We start from the raw sequence: 24,541 nt of genomic DNA, 5'->3' as shown, positions 1-24,541 counted from the left end.
TAATATTTATCGTAATACTTACATATTGTATACTATAAATAATACAATAATATATATTTTATACTATACTTAAATGAATATGTAACTTAGAAATGAAATAGATATCCTAATTTGGTATTAATCAGTGCTTATTGGAGGGATGGGTTGGTTTATTTTTATTACATAATATTAAATTAATATTTTGATGTCATATTGGTATTGACTCTTTAAGCCTCTTAGTTCCTGGTCCCCATGTAACCTTCAGAGGAGGGGACTCTGAAGGCGGGAGAATGGGATTTCTAAGAAATCAGCCAAACTGGGGGCTCAAAAATACAGAACTGTTTGTTTTGGAAGGTTGCATCTTTTATTGGAGGAGTTTGGGGGCACTTGTTAGAACTGAAACTGATGTTTGAATGTTGCAGTAAACTTGTGTGAAGTTCATTTTACGACAGCATGGGGATCTATAGGGAATCTATGGTAGGCCTGTGGCCATTTAACTTGGGGACTCTATCATTCAGTTAGAAATTGAACAGCATCTACACTTTAGCTGCTGTGACGGTGGAAGGTGCACTGGGCTGACTTTCAAGTACCAGGTTTTTCTTTGATTAGGTGCATGCCCTTAGGCAAACTCTTTAAACTTGCTAAGCATCAGTCACTTTGTCATTTATTAGGCATCTCCAGTGTGCAAAGCACTAGGCCAGGCACTTCCATGTATATTATTCCATTTCCTTATCTGCCAATTGAGGAACAGTAACACCGTCCACACAGAGTGTCTCATTAGGATCCAAGGAAACAGTGTGTATCACAGTGCTTTGCAAGCGATAAATGGTTATGACTTAAATATCTGCATGGAAAAATGTATATTTATAGAGTATCTACTGTGATGCAAGACCTGTTATAAATTTACCTAAGTTCAAAGATACTTGTTATAATTAAAATAGGCAAAGCAAAACAGATACATTGCATACTTGTTTAAGGAGAATGGCGTCAGGATGCAATTAAACAAGCACTTAGCAGGACATGAGTCATGGAGAACATGTGACACTGGCCTTGTTGCCCAGGCCACCCCAGTAATCCTCTGCTTTCTACTTTCCCAGGCTTGCGCCAAGGCAATGACTACGGCTCTCAGTACCGCTCCGCCATCTACCTGACCTCCACCGAGCACATGGAGGTGGCCCTGAGGTCCAAAGAGGACTACCAGAAGGTAGGGTCCCCTCTCCCTCCCGAGCCCCACCTGTGGAGGGAGAGTCTGGTTCTTGGCACCTGGCACTGAGTTCTGTTTGCACGTGTTTTAGAAATTTCTGTCAGCTTGTTGCAATAGAGCCCTTCTGCTGCATAGAAGAATAGGCCCTTATGCATTTCTCTTTAGTCAGTTCATCCAGATGAATATACAGCATCACATATAATCTGTCTCCCTCTCTGAATATTTCTCTTTTTCTTTCTTCTCTCTGTATGAATCTGCTAGGGCTGCCATAACAAAGTACTACAGACTGCGGGGGAGTTTAAACAACAGAAATCTGTTGCCTCGCAGCTCTGGAGGCTGGGAGTTTAAAATCATGGTGTTGGCAGGGCTGGATTCTTCTGAAGCTGGGAGGTCAGAATCTGCTCCAGACCTCTCTCCTGGGCTTGTAGACGGCCATCTACTCCCTGTGTCTTCACATCATCTGCCCTTAATGTGTGTCTGTTTCTGTGTCCAAATTAACCCCTTTTATGACAACTCTAGTCATATTGGATTAGGGCCTTACCTAATGACCACATTTAACTCAATTACCTCTGTGAAGACCCTATCTCCAGATAAGGTCACATTCTGAGGTTCTGAGAGTAGGGGTTCCAGCATATCTTTTTAGGGGCACACAATTCAACCCACAATGCTCTCTGTCTTGCTAGTGACAGTAGATGGAATTATAATAAAAATACTTCTCAGAAGTATAGACATTACATCATGAAATAATTATTTTCACTATTAATTTGTATTATATGTTTAAAGTCTCCTCTAATAGAGATTTAGTTCTTTTAAAAATAACTTGAGTTGCTTTAAATTTTAGAACTGTGTGATAATATTTAAATTTTAATTATCTTTATATTTTCTGATTTGGATCCACATTTAATAGCAGAGCCAGGAGCTACAGTAATACTGATCTATTTTAGCGTTATGTAAAAAGTCTGCTTTGCAGCCATTCCCAGGAATGTGTGGGTTCTCCACCTCTTCCCGTGGTGGCAGAGGTTGCAGTGAGGAGGGGGCAGGGACCAGAGTGTATCTACTGAGAAAAAGGAGCAGGACATGCAACTGATGCAACTCTCTCAGTTCCGAAAAGCTGAGCAAGCTAATGGAGATGCTGATAGGACCCCATTTATTCCACGGCACGTCCCCCTTCCTCCCTCCCTCCAAGGCTGTGGTGTCTGCTTGGGTGATAATATTAACAGCCTTGAGGATGGCCCTCACTGGTCGCTGCCCATGTGGAATCCCCTTTCGTTAAGTGTGGGCTGAATTAATGACTCCCTCCTAATGAGTGACAGAAGCGGTGAGATGTTACTTCTGAGATGATTTCATTACAAGATTGTGGCTTCCATCCCAGGGGCCCTTTTCTTTCTCACTGTCTCTTGGATCACTTGTCCTGGGGGAAGCCAGATGCCATGTTGTGGGGCAGCCCTGTGTAAAGGCTCACATGGCAAGGGACAAAGGCCTCCAAGAACCACATTCACGAGCTTGGAAGCCCCTCAATCCCAGCCGAGTCTTCAGATGAGACTGCAGCCCCAGTTTAAGAGTCTGGCAGCAGCCTCACATTGGACCTCAAGCCAGAGGACCCAGCTGAGCTGCAGTGCAGAAACTGCAAGCAAATCAGTGTCTTGAAGTCATTTGAGCCTGTTTATATTTCTATTCTAAAAAGGCTTTAAGTATAAATTACCCTTTCTCCTTTTTTTATGATGACTTTTCTTTTTATAATTTATTTAAAATTTTCTAAATTAAGATAATTTTCCATTATGGTTTATTACAGGATATTGAATATAGTTCTCTGTGCTATACAGTAAGACCTTTTTGTTTATCCATTCTATATATAATAGTTTGCATCTGCTAGTCCCAAACTCCCAATCCATCCCTCCCCCCACTCCCTGTCCCCCTTGACAACCACAAGTCTGTTCTCTATGTCTGTGAGTCTGTATCTATTTCATAAATTCATCTGTGTTATATTTGAGATTCCACATATAACTGATATCATAGGGTATTTGTCTTTCTCTTTCTGGCTTACTTCGCTTAGTGTGATAATCTCTAGGTCTATCCATGTTGCTGCAAATGGCATTATTTCATTCTTTTTTATGACTGAGTAATATTCCATTGTATATATGTGCCACATCTTCTTTATCCATTCACCTGTCCATAGACATTTAGGTTGTTTCCAGGTCTTGGCTATTGTAAATAGTGCTGCAGTGAACATAGGGGTGTAGGTGTATGATGACTTTTCTGATAATGGTGGGCTTACTTGGGCATGTGTGCAGGCAGTTCAGCATGTGGCCTCCAGCCTTGAATTGCCTCAACTGGTATGTCAGCTGCATAATTTTTTGTCAAATGCCTGACACTTAGAAAGCCATGTATCATATTTACCTCAGGCAGACACATAAGGATGAGAGACCTGTCACAGGACTCTAGGCCAGAAGTGATGGGAGCTTTGTCTGGGATGGTGAAGTGTGAATGGAATAAAGGGATATGTAGGAAGGAGAACTAACAGAATTTGGACCTGGATTGGAAGTGGAGGCTAGATGAGGGGGAGGAGTCCAAGGTGACTTAGGTTTCTGGCTAGTGGTGCTTCGTATGAAGGTATGGAGGAGCAGAGACAGATTTGAGGGGAGGGAGATTTAAGTTTGGAAGGGTGGCATTTAAGGTATCCCTGATATGTGTATCTATATGGCTGTTAGGAAGAGATGTGGGGTGTTCTCACCTTGCAGGGAGGGTTGTTGTGACCATTAACTGGTTTAATGCTTGTCAAACACAGGGCATAACACATAGTAAGTGCTCAACAAATGGTAGCCCTTATTACTATTGGGATTATCTACTTACATTTGATAAATGAAGCCTTAGATGCTGATACGATCACTTAGGAAACGTGGTAAGTGATGAGAAGAGGATTAGGACCTGAGGAATACCAGCATTTGAGAGATGGGTAGGGAAGTGCCGACACCAGACAAGACACTGTGGCAGGCTCCATAGAGAATCGGCCCCATGCAAAAACTGAAAAGTTAGTTCTATTTGGTTTAATCTCATTATATTTAACTTTAAAGCCTATGTTAGTAAGTAATACTAAAACTTACATATGATTATTTCTATGTATTGATTTCATAATGTAATGGTTCACAATCTCTTAAAGTACAAACAGTAATACTTAGACTCTGGAAGGATATTAATTTCCCCCCAGAATATCTCAAAATGAGATGATATTCTGGTGTTTACAATGAAGATTTTAAGTTCAAAAGGTTAGTGACTTCCACCTGATGATTAAGAGGCTAATTTGCAACTGATTTTCTGGTTTCTACGCCAATATAGTTTCTTATCCTTACCTTTGCGTAGAACCCGCATTGATCTTAGATAACTGATACACATACGAAGTAAAATTTAGATATTAAATATTATTTGTTTTAATAATTTCTCCATTATTTTTGTCAATTTGGGTATTGTTAATCTTATATTCTAGACAGTTGTTCTAATCTATTGCTTTTTGGGCGTTCTATACCTAAGCATATGGGAATTAAATACATTCCTGTATATACATATATACATATTTTTTGCTTGACTTTTAAAAGTAGGGTCTATTTTTAAAATAAAGGTTGGGGTCTTCTGTGCCCCCAGCATCCAGATATCCATTGCTGTTAACATAACCACATAGAACTGCTTTATCACCAACTCAAAGAACAAATATTGTCATGTCTCTTTTATTTTATACATAAATAAAAACTGGCCCAGGATTCCACTGATAGGTGAGTAGAAAGTCCAGTATTTCTCTCCTGGAAAACTGACTAAAACCCAAACAGCCTTGACTCTAGACCAGAACCTCCGTACAACTCTCTGCCCAGTTCTCTGCAGTGTCCGGCAGGAGCCACTAGCCACGTAGGGCTGTTGAGCACTTGACATGTGGTTCATGCAACTGAAGACGAATGTTTTGTTTTATTTTATTTTATTTTAACTAATTTAATTGTGTATTTACATAGCCACATGAGGCCAGCAGCGGCCTGATTTGACAGCACAGCAGTGTAAGGGGGGCAGTGTGTGTGTTGCAGAGGTGGGGTGTCCGTCCGGCTCCCGGGCTAGCAGACTCAGGGTTACAGGCCCCCTCTCTGCTCCTCTGTTGGCTCACTGAGAGAGCTGAGGGACAGCATGGCCTCAGAGGTGGAGCCTCAGGAACTGCTCTTCCCTCCCATCTCCCCCTCTCCTCTCTGGAGATGCACAACATGAGGGTGAAGTGCTCTTCCTCCAGCCACTCCTGGACAGAGCTGAGGACTGAGAGCCATGGCCCTGGGGACCCCTGGCTGAGCTCCATCAAGTGCAGAGAGCTCATCCTTTCCTGGCACAGCCAGTGCCCAAGGGCCCCCACCCTGAAGCTCTGGGTCAGGATTTAGCCTTCTGTCCCACCTTGAGCAACAGGAACTGCTGTCCTTTCCCCCCTTTTCCCATCTATACCATGATGGGTCAAGCCATTTTCCTTTTCAGGAACCAAAGAACAAGGTATCTCATGATGTCACCTACCCTGGGGAGCAGGCAGGGCTAACCGTGCACCTGCATGCAGGTGGCCACTGTGATTTTTTGTCTTAGTCTGAGTCTCATGGAAAGCAGAGCCCGTGACGAAGACTTATATGTGAGGACTTTACTGGGTGCCGCGGAGCAGGAGTGAGAGGCTGGGGAGTGGAAGAGAAAAGGAGGGAGAACCAATATAAGTTGGCCCCTGCTCTCAGTGATGGGGTGTTTGGTCCTTAGGAAATGACTGGTCCTTTTGGGGGAAGAAAGGAAACATCTGTCCGTTGGATGCCACCCCCCCCCGCCATGGGTTCCTTCCACACTTCTGGGCTACACACCTGTGGACTCAGGATACTGTGTCCCTGGGGCAGGAGGCAAGAGGCACATGGCATGGGTGTGAGGTGAGACGCTGCATGAGGCTCCTCAGAGTCCACGCAGAGCTGAACAGTGCAGCGGGGGCTGCGGGAGAGAAAGGTGAGGCCGAAAGTATCTGAGCTGGGGCACTGGAGGTGGCCGATGTGACGATGTATAAAGGGTCCTTCACCCACCCCCGCGCGGTCCACCCCAGGCGGCTGACTGCAGTGTCTCCAGGATGATTCAGTATGATTTAGTGACTTTCTGGCTCCTCTGTTAGAGCAGAGAATGAAAAACACAAGTCTAATTTTAGCATCCTGCTACAATCGTACATAATACACAGTTTTATATATATAGTTGATATTATATCTATATGTTATGTAATAATGATGTTGATGATAATAGAACAGCAACAGTTCTGAGTACTTACTAATGCTAATTACTGTTTTAAGCACTTTATATAAAAGGGGCCATGTCTATGTTTCTAACTATATTTATCAGTATACATACATAGATATAATGGATATGTTTAGATTATAGGTATGAATGTATCTCTCTGGATCTTTACATAAAATTGTATGCATTCATGTATTTCTTGTTTCTAGTTTTGAAGTTCGTATCAATTTCTAACTGTCCATTCAATTGGTATAATTGATAAATGCACACCAAAAAAAGAAAAAGAAATCAATAATTCACAGCGCCAGTGAGAGGTGGTGTAATTAGCTTTTACACCATAAAGCGGTTAATCTGTGCTTTTACCTTTACCTTAAAGAGTAACGTGGTTTTTACTAGGTCCCACTAAGTAGGAAGTGAGTCTCAGATATCACAAGTTGCCTTCACAGGTGAGTGAAGGAGAGGAGGAAGCTGGGAGGTGACTCCTGGAGTTGGCTTCCTGGGTTTTCTCTCCGGGGTCACCTTAAACAGATACCTGAAGCAAACAGGGGTCTTTAATCTGGAAGAGTCATTCTTAACAATACTGGATGAGGGTCTAGGCCTCTGTAATCTATCTCATCATAAATATTTGGGTTTATTTCTGAGAGCGGGGAGGTTCTGCAGATGGCTTTCCATCATTTTATATGTACTATTTTCTCTGGTAAGAGTTGGCATTTCTGGCCCTGTCACCACATCCTGGGAATTCATCTTATTTGAGCCCTGGCGGGACCCCTCTGCACTAACTATAACATTGACTGAAGTTACTAATTTCATAGTCTTCACTGGTTTGCCCCCAGTGACCCCCTAGTAACCAGCTTCTTCAGCAACTTCTTTCTGCCACGTGAAGTTGAGAGTGACAGTATTGCTTACCACGGAGCAGCCATTTGAACATAAAATTAGCTGATTTTATCACAGGGACCAATTGTTGAGCTAATGAGATGTGCAGTACTGCTGATGAGCCAGAAACCCAAAGTGATTTTCCATCTAAACTGTGGTTTTCTGCAGAGTTGGCTGGGTTGTAGATACCAGGCTCACCAACAACCCTAGGAAAGGAAGAAAGGCTAAAGAAGTTTGCTAATTTCCATTCAGGTTAGAGAAGGCCGGAGAATCTTACAGAAGAGGATCAGAGTGAAACTTCAACTTAATGCTGGGTTCCTTGACTTTGAAAGGGCGGAATTCTGTTCACAGAATTTGACAGCTGCTTCACGTCTTTGGTGAGCTGCAGCCTTTGCACAAAATGTGGGGTCTTCTTGCCTTTGGACAAAGACTTCATAGTCTTTTGTTAACAGCATTTTCATGTTTTTTTCCTTAGAGTTTCACAGTGAAATTATCTGCTTATGGTATTAATTGGAGGAGACAATTGGATGTATTATTAATTGTTTTTGGATCATCAGATGTAGACAGTTTACCTCTCAAGTGAACCTGTGATGACATTTTCTAATATTCTAAACTAAATAGTGGCCTTTGACAGGGAGGGGGGTTGTTCACGTGTGATTTTTATGTCCTGAAAATTTGACTCTTCCCCAGTTAGGGATTGAATTTTTTGATCACCAATAGATTATGTTTCCTGAAATTTGATAGAGAATTAATAAATCTAAAGATCGTTCTGGCCATAAGACGTACTTCCTTCCCAACTCCTCAAAGCTTCACGAACAGTAAGCACAAGCTTTCCTCTGGATAACCTTTTTGGGTGAATGTTAAATTACCCACCATGTGTCAAATATAAAACAGTGCTTTAAAATCTGTCTCTGTCTCTCAGCATCCCACCTATCCATCCACCCACCTATCCATCCACCCACCTATCCATCCATCCATCCATCCATCCATCCATCCATCCATCCATCCAATCTTCAACATAGCCATAGTCTCTATTTGCCATATTTTACTTTAAATTTCAATTATCTAGCAATCTGTCACTGAACTCTATACAGTATCATTTTAAAGAAAAGTACCCAAAGTGAAAGATAAAAAACAACATGCAATGATTGGATTACAATAAGTATTGTTTAGAATTGCTTCAGCTTTGATTTTTCAATTTGATTGGTGGCTGCTGACATTCCATGGCATTCGGCCACATCCTTTCAGTCTGTGTCTAGGTGGCCACATTGGCTCCTTCCCTTCTATGTTTCTAATCTTCCTCTGCCTCTCTCTTACAAGGACACATGTAGTTACATTTAGGGCCCACCGGATAATCCAAGATAATCTCCCCATCTGAAGATCCTTAATTTAATCACAGCCATGTAAAGTAACGTTCACATATTCCAGGGATTCAGGGATCCCAGAACATCCATGGATGTTCGGGGGGGCACCATTATTCAGTTTACTGCAGTCCTCAGATCTGGCTTCCATCCTACCACTGTCACATGTCCAGCCTCAAATGGGGGCTGAAGCTGGGAGCTCTTCTTTCCTGGGCTGCTCACCCAGTGGGCGCCCATCTGGCTTTCTCTGGACCTCAGGGCCACACACAGAACACGCTCAGTACCACAGAGAGGATGGGGCTTGCTCACCTCTCTCTTGGGGTCCTTGTCTAGTTAGAAGGGAGGTACAAATTTGCACACGCTTATCCTCTTTCAAACATTTCTACGTTCAAAAAAGATCCAACTTCATCCCCATCTTGCTTACCAAAATAAAGTAGTGTACTAAAAATAACAACAGGAAAAAAATCCTAAGAGCTAGATTTGGGGGAGAAAATTGTGTGTGTGTGTGTGTGTGTGTAAGCAATCAAAATAATGTTTAAATGGCTGGGGAGGATGTTCTACTACTCTCTTAGTCACTTACTACCTTGGATCCCTGACTTCTACTTCTGGTCTTCATTTTTAAATTACCTGAGTGTGGATAGCAAAATTTCCTTATAAGTTTGTTATAAGAATTAAATAATATTTTCTATATGTGTAAAATACCTCTTGTTATGGACTGAAATATATATATATACCTACTATAGCTAGCATATAGTAGCCACACAATATGCAGTAATTGTAAGCCCCTTCAGTCTTCCAGTCAGGAAAGTATTTCTAATTGTGCCAACTCAATTGAGAGAAATTAAATATACTCAATAAATATCCAGTTATGCTATAATCATCAAAATAAAACTGGACCTGATAATTCCCTACCAGGAGGTACTGGTCCTTTGTGTTTCCTAGTAAGCATCTGTAGGCTGAAAATCTGAAAATGTCCTTCCTTCCTTACCTTCCCCCCACCTTCCGCAGTAAATTAATACATTAATTACCTTATCAAATATTAATTATGAACTGAGTAGCTTCCAGACTCTCATTACAGTTGTTTCAAACACAGCTATATGAAGAAGGATCTCGTGAAGTGTCTTGTAATAAACTGTACTACACACAGTCACAAAAGCCCACGTGTCACAAATGCTCTTTCCTGTAGACCATGTGCTAGGAACTATCTTGACATTAAGTTGCCTGTTTGGGCCTCCTGGTCATCTGTGTTTCCCCCAAGACCTGGTTCTGTGCTTGGAACATAGCAGATTGTCAGCAAATACTTGTTGGCCCAAACTGAAAAGATATAGCAGAATAAAGAAGCCCACTGTTACCCCTTGTTACAGACTGAATATTTGTGGCCTTCCAAAATTCATATGTTGAAGCTGTAACTCTCAATGTGATGGCATTAGGAACTGGGGCCTTTGGGAGGTGATTAGGGTTAGGTGAGGTCAGTGAGGGTGGAGCCCCCATGATAGGATTAGTGCCCTTGTAGGAAGAGACACCAGAGCATGCATGTTCTTTCTGTCTCTCTCTGTCTCTCTGTCTCTTTCTGCCCCCCCCACCCCCCCAGCACACGGAGAAGAGGTCATGTGAGCACACAGTGAGATGGTGGCTGTCTGTAAGTCATGAAACGAGTCCTCACCTCAAAATGAAACCTATCCTGCTGGCACCTCCCTGCCTCCAGAACTTTGAGAAATAATTGTCTTTTGTTAAAAGCCACCCTGTCTGTGGTACTTTGTTGAGGCAGCCCTAGCTAAGACACCAGGGAGGGATGGGGAGAACCACAGCCATGGGTGAGAGCACCTGGCTGGAGCTCTGCTCTGCCTTTACTGACCCTGACCTTGCACAAGTCTTTACAGCTCTAATTCCCTGTGTATAAAGTGGGGAAGATAAGAACAACAGAAGTTTTTATAAATCTTAGTTTCTAGTGCTTTGAGTGGTAACTCTCACCCCACACAGGGAAGTAGTTCAGCATCTGTCCTCCTATCTGCCTGAGGAAGAAACTGAGGCTCAGGGGGCTTCATTCACATTCCCAAGGTGACCCAGGTAATACATATAGACAGTTAGAGTCAGCTGACTCTGGATTCCGTATGCTTTCCTCACACACTATTCCTGGTAATCTGTGAAGCATTTTACGAATATCACAGTTTAATGGAGTGACTCCAGAGACAAGGCCATTGGCAATGACTTCATCCTGCTTTTCCAGAGGCCCTCAAATCTTAAACCATTGTCGACATATAGAATCGGAGAACCTGCCTTTTGGTCTTGAATAGAGAAAATGGCAGGATTATTCCTGTTTCTTTGTTCATAGGGATATGGGTAGGTTGCATTCTAGAAATATCCCTTCTCAATCTATTGTGTTCTCTGTGCTCCGATGTGAAAATCAGTGACAGAACTAAAAGACTGCTTTTACCAACACCAAAAATCATTTATTTGCATTGAAGCACCCTGAGTAGACGTGGGTAAATGTCAGCTGACATTTTATGGTTTAGGGATTAGCCACCTCTTCCTCTTCTTCTCTTTTTAAAAATTTGTGCTGTTGTTTAAAGCATGGAGTTATGATTTTTAAACGTCTGTGGAAAAGTCCTGAATAATTCATTCACTTACCTTAGTCAAGGAGAAAAATCCCCCTTTGTCTGCCCAGCAATAAAGATGGAATTCCTCTCACACCCCTCTTGTAGCTTTGTGATTGCCGTTACAGGTATTATTATGATCTCTAAGAACTTGTGAAATAAATGTTTTTAAAATGCGCATTCCTGGGAGGCAGGCATCTATATTTCTATGTATGCAGCCATAGAGACAGATAAATCTTTAGCCTTAATGGTTTAGTTGCATCTGGGTGATTATTTTCATTTCCACTTATTACTGTGTGTTAGACTCCCCATGTATGAGTACAGATTGCCCTTTCTTGCACTGTATTTAGAAATATCTGCATTACCCCTGGGCATTTGTTCATTAATAGGGGGTGGGGAGAGAAAAAGCTTGTAATAATGGGCTTTACATATTATTAAACTGTGTGCGTTCACATTTGGGTCCAAATGAAAAATTTGGTTTGTGTTACTGCCCTCTGGTGGTTGTAATCTGTTGCTGCAGTGGCAGGGAGGTGCGTCCCTGGGGTGGAGTTCGGCCTTTGGTGGCAGCGTCCAGGAGTAATGCAGACTAGGGCGTTGCTGGGCCATCAGTCTTTGATTCACCTTCACTGCTTTTCATCCAAGTGCACTGCAAGCACCCTGGGATTCCACTTACTGGCCAGAATAATGTACAAGAAGGCATTCTTGTGAGGATCAAGGAGACATTTTCTTTTTAGGGGAGGTATACACACAAAATAACCCTGACCAATGTAGGGTGACATTTGAGTGAATTCAAATTCCCCATAGGCGACACTCCTCCTCATCTTTCAAGGCCAGCATGGGAAAATGCAGTGGCTCCCCATGTGTGACATATGTACCTCTTGTGGTACCCAAGATGACTTTAGGGTGTATCCAGATGAGCATTGTCAATGTTAATGGTTATGTGTTAATATTTTGATATGTTTTAGGAACAATGCACTGAATGTTTGAAGCTCACGATTTCCTGGATGTTATTGCTTAGGTGACGACCAGGAGATGGTGCCCACGCATAGCTGCATTCTTTGCAGTGATGCGGCACTGGGTTGATGAGCCATTGGCTGGGGGGGCAAAACCCCTATGGAGGTGGGGGACGACTGGGGGCAGCAGCAGCTCAGCCACCTCTCTAAGCCTGAGGTTCCTGATTTATTCAATAGGATCATAAGGGCACTTCTTAGGGTGCCATAGCATTATAAGGTATGGTGTACCTGTCAGGCATCTGTCACGGAATAGGCACCCTCATCTCCCCACACCCGGACACTTCTCCCAGCCTGCCTTCCTCCCTGTTCACATCCTGCTTTGCTTGCCACACTCATTCTGTCCTTCATTGGCCCTATTGTAAGAGTTTCCATGTTCTTCTCCCTCTTGATTATAGGTGGGGCCTCCCTTTTGGAGTGCACTCCATGTGGTACTGTGCACAAAGCAGAGAGTGCTGGTGGCAGGAACTAAGTGCAAAATAATTCTAAGTGATGTTTTCCCGTCCTCTGACACATTCAGTGCATTTCATCTATGGGATGAGGACAGGGCCTATACGTTGCCCCTCCTGTCTCCCTGATTCATGTGATCTGATAACAGGGGACAAGATTAGGTTCCTGCCCATTGGCTGCAAGCAAGGAGGAGAAAAGGTCGGCAGTGTCTAGTGCACTCTTATCTTACCAACTGATACATATAGGTTTGTGGTCTGTGCCTGCCGTGCACACGCTCTACTTGTTAATTTCAGCAGAAGATAAACGGAAGGCAGTGGGAACATTTTAAATACGGTATTTCAGCTAGGATAGGATCTGTTCTAGGGACAAGACAAGAGCCTTTGTTGCTCAAGCAAATAGATTTATAAGCCTTGCCCTGGTTTAGTGTATATAAAATGGCCTTAGGAGTTATCCGATCAGAGAAACTCTGGCGGGGTGTGGGGGGTGGGGGGGAGTAGGAGCCCTTACAGTTCAGGGGCAGCCGAGAGTGAAGCAGGGTTTGTTGTCTGCCTGTGAAATTCCAATGGATTTTGTCGCAGCTCCGTGTGGTTCTAAGTTTCTCCGATTGCCCTCCACAGAGCTTCCCAGCCTGTTCCTAAATGACTGCAGAACATCCGTTTGCATGTCTGCAATGGAGGCGATGTTCATTTAAGGCTTCAAGAAATCAGAGCTTTCATGTTTGCCATGAAAGCCAGAGAGCCGCAAGCACCTCAGTAGCGGAGATGAAAGGACATGTGTGTGTGCTTGTGTGTTTGGAACTTAAAGGACAGGGAGAGAAAGAAAATAGATGTTACCGCTTTGCACTTACTTCAAAATATGCCTGACTCCCTCTGGTGGGACTATTTAACTCCAAATGCATGCCCCCCCATCCCCCTCCACCCCCACCACACGCTCCCCGCCCCCACCACATTCATCTTGGCTCCTGTGACATCTGTTCTGGGCACTGCGGTGCAGTCTTCTCGTTGCCATGGCAGCCGGTGGAGAGAGCCCGCCCATTGGCTGCTAGTGGAGAGGAGAAAAAAAGGCCCGCAGTGTCAGGGGTCGTGTGCCTAGTGCCCGCCTGCCACTGTTTTCAGTCAGCTGCTGGCTTGGCCACATTAACGGAGCACGCGGTAGCGGGCAGAGGCCCTCAGGGACCGCCCGCCACAGCTGTGGACACCGCTGAGCGGAATGGGGGCCCCGAGGTCAATGTCATTAGTTTCTCCCTCAAGTGTGAAGTGTGTGAAGGACAAAAGCAGAGCCCGTCAAGAAGAGTGGGCTGCCTTTTCCTTCACCTTGAACTCCTCTGAGCTCTCTTTTCTTTTGTAGTGTTTGGATTGAAATTCGTGGGATGACCCTTTCTACTCCCAGCCATCCCCACAGTGAGAGGGCCTGGGCCTGAGTTAAGCTGTTGGAATAACAGCCTCTATCAGATTCCATTTACCTTGACCATTACCCTGTCACTCTAAAACGAAAAGAGGACAGCATTCCATTTCAAAATCGACACCCGAATCTGATTGTTTTAAAAATCATTTTCCTATTGTTGGAGCCACCTCTGAGTTTCCAAAGTGTTTGGGATCATAGCTGTAGCTTATCATAGTTATGGCTTCCGAGCTGTAGGTCACACATATCCTTACCTCACGGCCAGGTAAATCGATGCCCCCCGTACCTGATCTCGGTACCTGGCTGATGGCACAGGTAGAGAGAGGTACGGCCATGAAAATCTTGCTGCCCGAACCCCAGCTACCTCTCCTGGGCTCCCCACTCCCAGCGGGTTTTAGGTCCCCACCGATGAGTGATGGGGTGTCCTCTGCACCAGCCACACCCAGGACCTTCAGTCTCTGGGATCTGACACCAGTTGGGATTTGGCTGTGGCTGGTAACCTTGCCTCCTGGGCCAACACTGACAGCGCCAGTCAGCACACTTGAGGCTGGAGAAGGAACTGTCACGAATATTCTCTCATCTGCTCCTCCCATGTGTGTTCCCTGCTACATAGGAGACTGAAGCTGGTAGTTTCCAGGGTCACACTGCTTGTGAATGGGTGATCCCAGAATGCATTCTTCAGTTCTTTGCTTCCAAACTCTGGGCTTGCTTCCTCCCTCTGTCACACGGCCACAGTGGGTCCCTGGATGTTTAATGCCCCCACAGATTTATATATGGGGAAAGTAGCCTATGATGAAGGCCATTCCTCCCGTCTCTACTCATGCTTTGTCATGCCTGTTTTACACTTGATAAGAATGTGTCATTGGTGTTTGCTGAGATAAGGGACTAATACCTTAAGGAATTTTTGTTGTTCCTTGTGGTGACTACTCGTGGTCATAACCTGACTGAAAGTGTTGTATTTATGTACTTTTACTGTGCAAAAGGCTCCCGGCTGATGACAAGGAGGGGATTTGTGTCAGAACCAGTGAGACAGTTAAAAATGATTGTCCCCTCTGCTTCCCTCTCTCAAACTTATTGTGGTCCCTTATTTATTTTGAGATGGTTTGGGCTTTAGCAGAATAGAAATGTAGGAGAATTCCCTGGTGGTCCAGTGGTTAGGACTGGAAGCTGCCATTGCAGTGGGCACGGGTTCCATCCCTGGTTGAGGAACTAAGATCTCGCAAGCTACGTGTCATGGCCAAGAAAAATTTTAAAAAGAATAGAAGTGTACGATAAAATCATGATGGAGAAGGTCTGTGCTATTAACGTCTGCCTCTCTGCCATCTCTGCTCATTCCTTTTGGCCTGAATCTAGAAGTTTGAAGGTTTACTCCTAAATCTTTGAAAGGACTATGGAACAGGAAAAAAATGCCATGTCACCTACCTGTCTTTTTATATTATTTTAAGAGAGTGATTTCTTCTGCAACTTGGCAGAACCGGGACTGACACAGTTGCCAGTGATTCACATACTAGTCATTCTATCCATGTGCTGATCAGAACCAGGAAAGTTAACAAACACTGGATCGGGTTGGAAATGAGGCAGGGAATCCCCACAAGCTTACTCTCAAATCCAGTGTCCTAAGTCACTAAGGTTATTAAACCTACCAGCAAACTGAGTTCCTTCCTTTCTTCCCTCTTAGACTGTGTACAGCACCCACTTAGGGAAAATTAAGCAAAATTGAGAGCCTTTGCATTTCTAGAAATAGGACCTTAAGCATTCCAAAGAATGTGCTTTAGTGGCAAGAATGCGAGAATATTTCACATTGCAACTCAAGTGATGCTTTTATCAAATCTTGAGCTGTGAAGTTATTATGAGTAATATTTTGCCCCAAAAGATAGGATCAAGTCTATAGAGTAAAGATATAAGGGGGTAGATTTTGACTTACCAAACCTACAAGCAACTGTTCTTCCAATTACACTTGGCACTTATTCCCAAGTATTCACTGCTAATCCTCCAGTTACCATCATTGATCAGTATTTAGGAGGCCATAAGAAAAAATGTAGTGAGAAACAGGTTTAACAGTGAGTTTTCCAAAGAGAAAGTTAAACAAGTAAAAGCCAGAGAAGTTCCTGGTGTCTATTTAATTACCTGGAAAAGAAGTTGGTCTAAACTCCCTGGATTGGTAAGAAATCTCCATGGCCTGTGATCACAGTTTATTAGAGACAGCCAGGAATAAGACCACTAGCCATCATTACTCTTGCTGCCCACTTTACATCAAAAAAAATGGCCAAGTTACTTTTTTCCCGCATTTTCTTATCTGTAGTTTTAGACACGTTGATCTGGAGAAATTTCTCTAAGATATTTAGTTCAACATTATTTAGCCATTAATCCACAACATGATGTGGATTAGTGGCTGCATAAAATGACCTCTAATTTCCTCACTAATTCTCAGATTGTATAACATAATGATGGTGAGAGACTATGGATTGGGGTTAGAGCTCGATGTTTTGTCAATAGAGATTTATCAAGCACCTACTGTATACCCGGAGACTAAATGACAGTGTTTGTTTTTAATCTAAACACTAAACTCTTGACACCTTATGTTGTTTACATGTTTTATAGAACGTCAGTTTCTTACTGGGCAATAAACACAAGGTACAAAATCTTCCAAATGTAGATCTAATGTTTGTTTTATTTAGACATTCTCATTTCCTTCAGGAAAGTACCAGATCCCTTGTGCCACAAGGGTTCATTTACAAGTATAGAAACACATTTACCAATACAAACACTTTATTACAAAGTAGCAAGATTCAATAAGAAAGAAAAATAATTGTGGGAGGAAAGAGGAACCTGGTTTTAGGGATATCATTGTGCCAAAGACAGTTGAATGAAACACTAATTTATTATTTTTGTACATATTCACTCAAAGGGTGTTGTTTGGTGTCAGGAATCCACAGTTTAACACTCAAGCACTTGTGATAGGAAAATGGTGCTTCTTTCAGCAAAGTGCCGCCCTTTCTGCTAAATCAGTTGAAAAGTGGTCCTAAAAAATGCACATTCTTTATTATGACAACACAGCTTTGTGTTTTTGATGCAAGACTAATAGGACGTGAAAGTAGAGGTAAATTAGGCGCCCAGGAAATCAGGGGTTGGAGATTGATAAAAGGCAAGTGAACAGTAGCGAATACTCAAAGAGCAGCGGAAGAAAAAGTATCCTTAGGAGAAAAAGGCAAATAGGATGTGTGAGTGATCAGATGGGATTAAGAAGGAAAATCCAGGCCGTTGTTTGTACATCATGTGTGAAAAAGGAACCTAGGCATGCAGACTTCTATAGAGAAACAGAGCAGAAAGTGAAAGGTGGGCCAGAATCAGTGTTTTCCGGTAGAAAGAAAAACCACATATTTTAGGATTGAGAGAACACTGGAAAGATCACACAGACCACGGAATGTCTGAGAAGCACTGCCTCTGTACTGAAAGTCTCTAAGACCATCTGATGGGTTTTTGTGGTGCTTCAGCCACTCATACAATTTTTTACAAGTAATTTCCTCATCTGCAAAGTGGAGCTAGTAATCCTTGCCCTGCTTGCTCACGTTGTGGGGTTGGAGGATCTAAGGGAGACTGTAAGTGTGAAGAGGATCGTCATCTAGAAAATGGTCTGTAAACCATCCGTATTAGCTGGATTGCGTTTGCGGAGAGCAAAAGAGAGCCCAGTTCCCAGTCCCAGCAGCCAAGCTGCATTTTCTAACTGATGGCAGAGCTGACATTTTCTTCTTTTCTATTTTTTCACTCACTGGGGTTCTTACCTCATTCTTATGCAGAGAGATGACTTGATTGCAGAGGTAAAGGTGAGGGTGGCTTATGTATGAAAATTTAGTTTATCTCCTCTGCAACACCAGTTACCAAGGTGGCCCCTTAGCTTTAGCATGAAAACCGTAACTCATGGACCCTCACTCCTGAGCTGCGTTTCAGTTGGATTTTGTAAAATTCTTCCATTACCATCCCTTTCTTTGCGTTTGGAGGCAGGCCCTTTTCTGTAACTTCTTGGCTAAATAACTTCTTGAGATGGCAACTCATCCTCTAAATCAGAGTTGAGTTTGTATCATGAATTGCCATAATTTATGATTCAGATCCTAAATTGACCACTTTTAAATTGCAATCTGTTTAAAAGTCAACAATATGACACAAGAAAGATAAGCTCAGCACCTAACCTGTTCTGAGGCTTTCAGAATTTTTTCCCTATAAGGTAATGGGGTTTTCACTGCAGGTTGTCTGACAACTTACAGAGGAAACACAGGGACCTTTGTGGCCTGCCCTCTTATTGTATCATCAGGCCCTGTCCCACCCAGGCCTCGGCTCTCCCGCTCTTCAACTTCAGATGGATTGCCAAGGCAGCGGTGCTCCTAGGTGATCGCGCTGTCAGCATAGCCATTACCTGCCTGTGTGGTGTGAGGACATGAGTGGCCATGGATGCTGTCACAGACGGGCCAGGAGACCACAGAGGGAACATGTGGCTCCCAGGGAATATGTGGGCCCATCCCCCAGTCCTTCTGAGCAGCCTCCACAGTGCCCAGCCCTGTCCAGGTCATTGCCACGAGGTTGTTGAACTAGATTTTGGAGATTGAAAAGGATTTGTATTCCAGTTCTATTTACTGTGGAAAAACTGTGAGCCATCACATTGGGAATTATTAAAACTACTTTACAGAGTTGTGAGGGTTATGTACGACCACGTTTCAATTCAGTTCCAAAGTACTGATATTTTCCAAGTACCTGCATATTACAGGGAAAGGATGTGGCGGAAACCACAATCTAAAAACATGTATGTGAAAAGAATGTAACATTGTATTACAGTTATACATACATACACATGTATGTATTAATGTGTGTGCATATGTATGTATGTATAACTGAATTACTTTGCTGTACAGCTGAAACATTGTAAATCAACTATACTTCAATTAGAAAATAAATACAATCTAAAAGCATGTCTTCCTGACCGCTCAGAGCTTGGAAGCACATTCTGCATCAGCTTGGCTGCATTTATTGGTTGAGTCTCCAGTTAGCTTCAGGTAGATAGCAATGCTCATGATGTAATAAAAATGCTATTTTTTCCAGGAAAGAAAGGCAGAGAAGAAAGCCAACTAGTAGTGCTGGTGTATAAAAGACTTTCAAATGTGAAATGACTTATCCAACTAATGATATAGCTGTGTAAAAGCCAAGCTAGAAGTTGACTATTTGTAGGGTTCTACGAATTCTGGAGTCCCACCTAGACCTACTGAATTAGAATCTTCAGGGGTGGAGCCAAGAATTGTGAAATTTTTAAAATTCCCCAAGTGATTGATGTGCAGCTAGGTTTGGGAAGCTCAGTGTAGTGGCTGAGTCCTTAGTCTTGTGTGTCCCTAGTCCTTAGTTCTCTGACTTAGGACTTAGTCTTGGGGGTTTAAGCCTGGATGATTCACTGAACCAGACAGCTTCAATTTCCTAATCTCCAAAATGGATCTAATCATGTGTACCTGGGAAGTTTATTGTGTAGAATAAATGACCCGGCACGTACCAAGCACCTGTTTTGCAGGAGGGCTTGATCAGTAGTCATCGTCTTCCCTCCTCTGGGGCATCCCCACACCTCATCCTCAGTGTGTACTGAAATCTTAAGTTACATCAGCAGCTGGCATTCAGAGGCAAATGATGTGAGAAGAGTGAGAGATCAGACACTGAACACTCAGCTGTTGATGGCGGGGGGGGGGCAGGACAGTTGCTAACTGAAGTATGTTGATAACTCACTTTCCACCAATATGTTTCCTCCCCTGATGTGAGCTACGCCCCCTGGGTGCTCTCAACCCCGCGAGGAGCTCACCACACAGCTTTCTGTCCCACTCTCCTCCTGTGCTGTGTGAGTCAGCTGGATTTGCTCAACTCAAGGAATTAAAAATGGCTCGTTAGTAATCTGCTGTACCAAAGCAAACAGCTCTTTTTGTTCTTAAGTTCTGTTCTCCAGTGTTTGAGATTTTAGGCAGTTTCATTTCCATTGATCTTATAGGCATGATCTTGAGCAGCAATTCTCAGACTTTTTGGCCTCAGGACCTCTTTAAACTCTTAAAAGTTATTGAAGATACCAATGAACTCCTGTTTTTGAAGGTCATATCTATTGATATCTACCATATTGAAATCAACACTGAGGTTTTGAAAACACAAGCACACATTCCATCAGCCATCAGAGTGATGATGTCATCATGCTTCATGTAGCTTCTGGAAAATTCCACTTCCACATGTGAGAGAATGAGAGTGAAAGAAGGAAATATATCTTAGTATTATCATAAAAATAGTTTTGGCCTTGTGGACCCTGGGAAAAAATCTTGGGGGCGCTCAGGGGTCCCTCGGCCACCCTGAGCTGTTGATGGTGAGTACTCAGGGTATGTCCTGCCCTGTTGATCTGTCTCAGAGAAGCACAGAAATCAAACCAGAGGTCACTGAACTACTCACTGATGAAGCTGGGAAGGTATCTTCAAGAAGGCCTCAGAGGCCAGTTGCCAAACTGAGTTTATGATGTACAGTTTCAACCATTGGGCTTGCCCTGCATTTCAGGTTAGTGGCCTAGGGCCCAGGCTCAAGTGAAAGATGGTTGGGTTCCAGTCCCAGCTGTGCTGCTTGTGACCTTGGGCAAGTTTCTTAGCTTCTCTGGCCTCACATATAAAATGTGGATTATACAAATACTTACCTCACAGGCTTGCTGGGAAAATTAAACAAGACAATGTATGGAAAGAGACAAACATCTTGTAACAGCATCCAATAAATATTAGCCATAACTACATTCTGATAGAACCCCCAAGTTGTTAATCCCTTTTATTTTCTGCTTTTAGCTTCAAAACAGCAACCTCTTAGAGGTGTATGTTTGTAATAGGTAGCAGCCACCACTCCTAGGAATTACTGCAGCTTTTCCACAGCTCTGGTCTCAGTTGCTCCTCTTTCTGACAACACCCAGGCTGGCTCAGCAACTGAGCAAAAGCAAGGGGATTCCAGGCTGCACAGTGAACGCCGTCTTTCTCTGCCTTCCCACCAGGCTGAAGGCAGAGCTGAAATCAAATGTGATGATTTTACATGTCAGACCCAACAATCCATGCGGTACGTCATGCTGGCGTGATCAGTGTTTTCAAGGTGGTATGAAACTCATAATGAGCCAATGAATAGTATTATTACAGTTGAATAAACCAAAGAATGATTTATGATGATTAAAATTTGTTTGTAGCATATGTTTGTCTTTTCTTTTTCCCCCTAAGTGGAATGTGTGTTTCTGTAGCACCATCCATGTTGCAAATTGCATTCCCAAACCACTTTTTAATTGTCTACTAATCAGTTCATGGGAGAGCTCAGCAATGGTAGGTGACCCAGTTTTCCTTACTTGACAAATGTAAATGTAATGCTTTGTTCCTTGCGAGGGGTGGAGGGGAGGTCCCTGGTGGCCCTCAAGTACAAGTCAACAGATTTCTGCTGCAAAAAATGTTAATATTGTTTTTAAACACTATAGGTGAATTTGAAGAGTTTACTAACAGACAAAGCACAAAAGACAGGGATTTTAAAGAGATATCCTGTAAATAACTAGTTCAATGTATCCAACCAAATGACATAATTTACAAGTTCTCTCAGACCCTGTTCAGCACATATGTGGGTATCAATAATGAATGAAGAAATGAATTCATCCTTAGTCTTGCTGAGTGTCTCTCTGGGAGACGCCTCTCATGGCTCTGTTGGTCACCCAAAGGTCTTTGAAGATTTCAACAGTCACTAATCCCAAATGGCAGCATCATGTCTGGTGATCCTTATCTGTAAGCTGTGGGACTGGAGCTTCTTCTTCCTCTTGCTAAGGAGGTAGCATGTATCACCTAAAAGGTGTTGGCTTTGGATAAGAAGACCTGGGTTCTCATCCTGTCCACTGTACCTACAGCTGTGTGGTAAGGCCAGTGCCTTTGTCTCTCTGGTTGTCCTTTTGCCTGTGTGTACAAAGATGTCTCAGCAGCCGTCCCCTCTAATGCTGACCTAGAGAGTGGTGGCTGGTTCTCTCCACCTTCATGCATGCAAAGCCAGCCATGCCCAATGGCCTTAAGGGGAGGAGGAAGCTGCAAAAAAGTGTGAATCAAAATCATTAAGCAGATGGGCAAGCTGACCACAGTGATTTTGAGTAAATCTGGAACTTGGAATCTCAGGTTTCTAAGACAAGGAAGCTCAGTTCAGCAAAATATTCTTCATTCCTGTGTGAGGTGGTGGACTTTGAAGACCTCAGGTCCCCTCTTGGGCCTGTGAAAGACTGTCATAGACAGACTTCTTTTTCCTTAGTGTATTGGTTATCTATCACTGTGTAACAAATCACCCCAAGACTCAGTAATTTGAAGCAAAAATGATTTTCCTTTATCATGATTCTGTGGTTTGGCTGGATCTTTTTGTTGATTTTTGCCTGGGCTCATTCATGTGACTATGTTTAGTTGTTGGCCAGGCTCATTTGGGCATCCATGGACCCTTTACTTCCTATGTGGCAGGCAAAGACTGAGTGACTTTGGCTCTTGCCTCAGTAAATCTAGTCTTGTCCCCACCCATTGCTTTGTTCATTCTCTGAAGGCTAGTCCTGACAAGATGGGACTAAAGATTGAGAATCAGTTCTCACCTTTGCACAGATGACTTCACACTCAGCATGAACTTTATATTCCTTCTTGTGGCTTTAAAGGCCATTCCTCATATGGCTACTGATTCCCTGCTTTCCTTAGCCCAAACTCTCTTCCCGAATCCACTGACCCTCCACCCCAGCAGGCATCCAGCCCTACGCAATCATGAACTGTTGTGAAAATAAAGACCGTGGAAAGACCACCAACCGTGGACAAGCAATGGATACTCCTTCTGAACTTATGGTAACAAGGGGGTTGGCCGCCATCACTTGTATTTGGCAGAAACTCAAAGGCAAGCAGCAGTGGGAAGGCTTTAAGTGGAAAAAAAGGAAGGCTTCAGGTATGCCCTGCTTGGAGGCTGTGGGGATGGGAGCACTGCTGGTGGGCTAACTAGTAGTAGGATATCTTACGTGATTAATTAGGGGGGCATATTTGGTTTTCTCTGGTTGGTCCTAAGTTGGAAGTGTGTGCAAAAATTCATGAAGCTATCAGTTATTAACCAAGTCCTGGCTCTTTGGGGCCAATTACTACAGGGGTTATTGTTTGACTTCCTGGGCTGGTTGCAGTGGGTTGTGGACCAGAGTTCTCCTTTTATAGATGGACATTGTCCATCTGTATATTCTGTTTCTCACCGTTCCCCCAACTGAAGGTACTGGGCTTGCTATTCCTTGTTCTGTTTCCTCACAGCCTCTTTCCTGAGTCTGTAATTCTGGCTTAAGTCATCCTCCAGTGCGTTTTCATGGCACTGCATTTTTATCATAACACGTATTCCCTTTTATTATGATCATTACTGGTTTGTCTCCTCTTTCAGTCCACAAACTCCTTTAGGGCAGGGATTCTGTCTTGTTCACCATTGTATCTCCAATCCCTAGCACAGTCAGCTTATAGCGAATATATATGTTAATTAAACAAATGATTGATAAATATTGAACACAGACCAATTTATCTCCCACTTTCCACCTTCTGGTCCAGTTTTCCCACTATTTTATGGATATTTTCAACTGGATACCCCACTTGCATCTCAAAATTAACATGCCTACAGTCAAACTTTTGATCTGTCTCCCTAGCCCATTCCTCCTCAGGAAGTCCCCATTTATTAATTCCCACCATCCTCCTAAACACTCTCCCTGGTCTCTTACAGCTACTCAGTCACTAGCGGGTCTCCTTCATCTTTATCTCTTCTATTTCTATCCATTCCTTTTCGGTCCCATCTCAACCCTTGTTCTGGCTTGAACTATTACCTCAGCCTCCTTCTGGTCCTTGGGTTCCAGTCTCTATATTGCTCCAAAGTCCCACTTTGGTTATGCTTCTCTCTTGTGGAAGCCCTTCTGCTGCCTCACACCTCAGAGCCTGGTATTCAGAGCTCTGCACAATATGATCTTACATGATTCTGCCTAACATAGTGCTCCCTTCCCCTCGGCGCATACCTGACTTTCTGATCAGCTTGTCCTAATTATCGTTTCTAGGACCTCCCTTCCCTTCCCTCCTCTGTGCTGCCTTTACCATCACTTCAGCCTAAATGAAAGACTAAACAGTCCCTGTATCCTTCCAATGGCAGTTCTATATCCTGCCCTATATCACAGTTATCAAAGCAGATGTTTTCTCTCTCTTACTGGGCTAAGCCGATTGAAGCACCCACCCTGACTGGTCTTTCCCTTGTATATAGAGTAAGCACAAAATAAATATTTGTTGAATGAATGAGTGGTAGCTGGTCTGTACATCTAGAAGAGCCCTCACAAAAATAAGTTTATCCTTAGATTGATTTGGGATTGAT

At 43.2% G+C, this 24,541-nt stretch overlaps 1 protein-coding gene across 4 annotated transcripts in view; it reads left to right on the top strand.

The window, feature by feature from the left end:
• The window catches only part of MSRA (methionine sulfoxide reductase A), a 407,469-nt gene that overhangs the window by 312,141 nt on the left and 70,787 nt on the right, over positions 1-24,541 (top strand). For all 4 annotated transcript variants that reach the window (XM_057720694.1, XM_057720696.1, XM_057720695.1 and 1 more), the window contains exon 5: positions 1,077-1,183. In XM_057720694.1, coding sequence (XP_057576677.1) covers positions 1,077-1,183 — 107 coding nt within the window. The remainder of the gene's footprint in view (positions 1-1,076; positions 1,184-24,541) is intronic.

This window comes from Hippopotamus amphibius, chromosome 2 (assembly GCF_030028045.1).
Source record: "Hippopotamus amphibius kiboko isolate mHipAmp2 chromosome 2, mHipAmp2.hap2, whole genome shotgun sequence".
Taxonomy (NCBI): domain Eukaryota; kingdom Metazoa; phylum Chordata; class Mammalia; order Artiodactyla; family Hippopotamidae; genus Hippopotamus; species Hippopotamus amphibius.
This window is presented reverse-complemented; position numbering and strand designations above follow the sequence as displayed.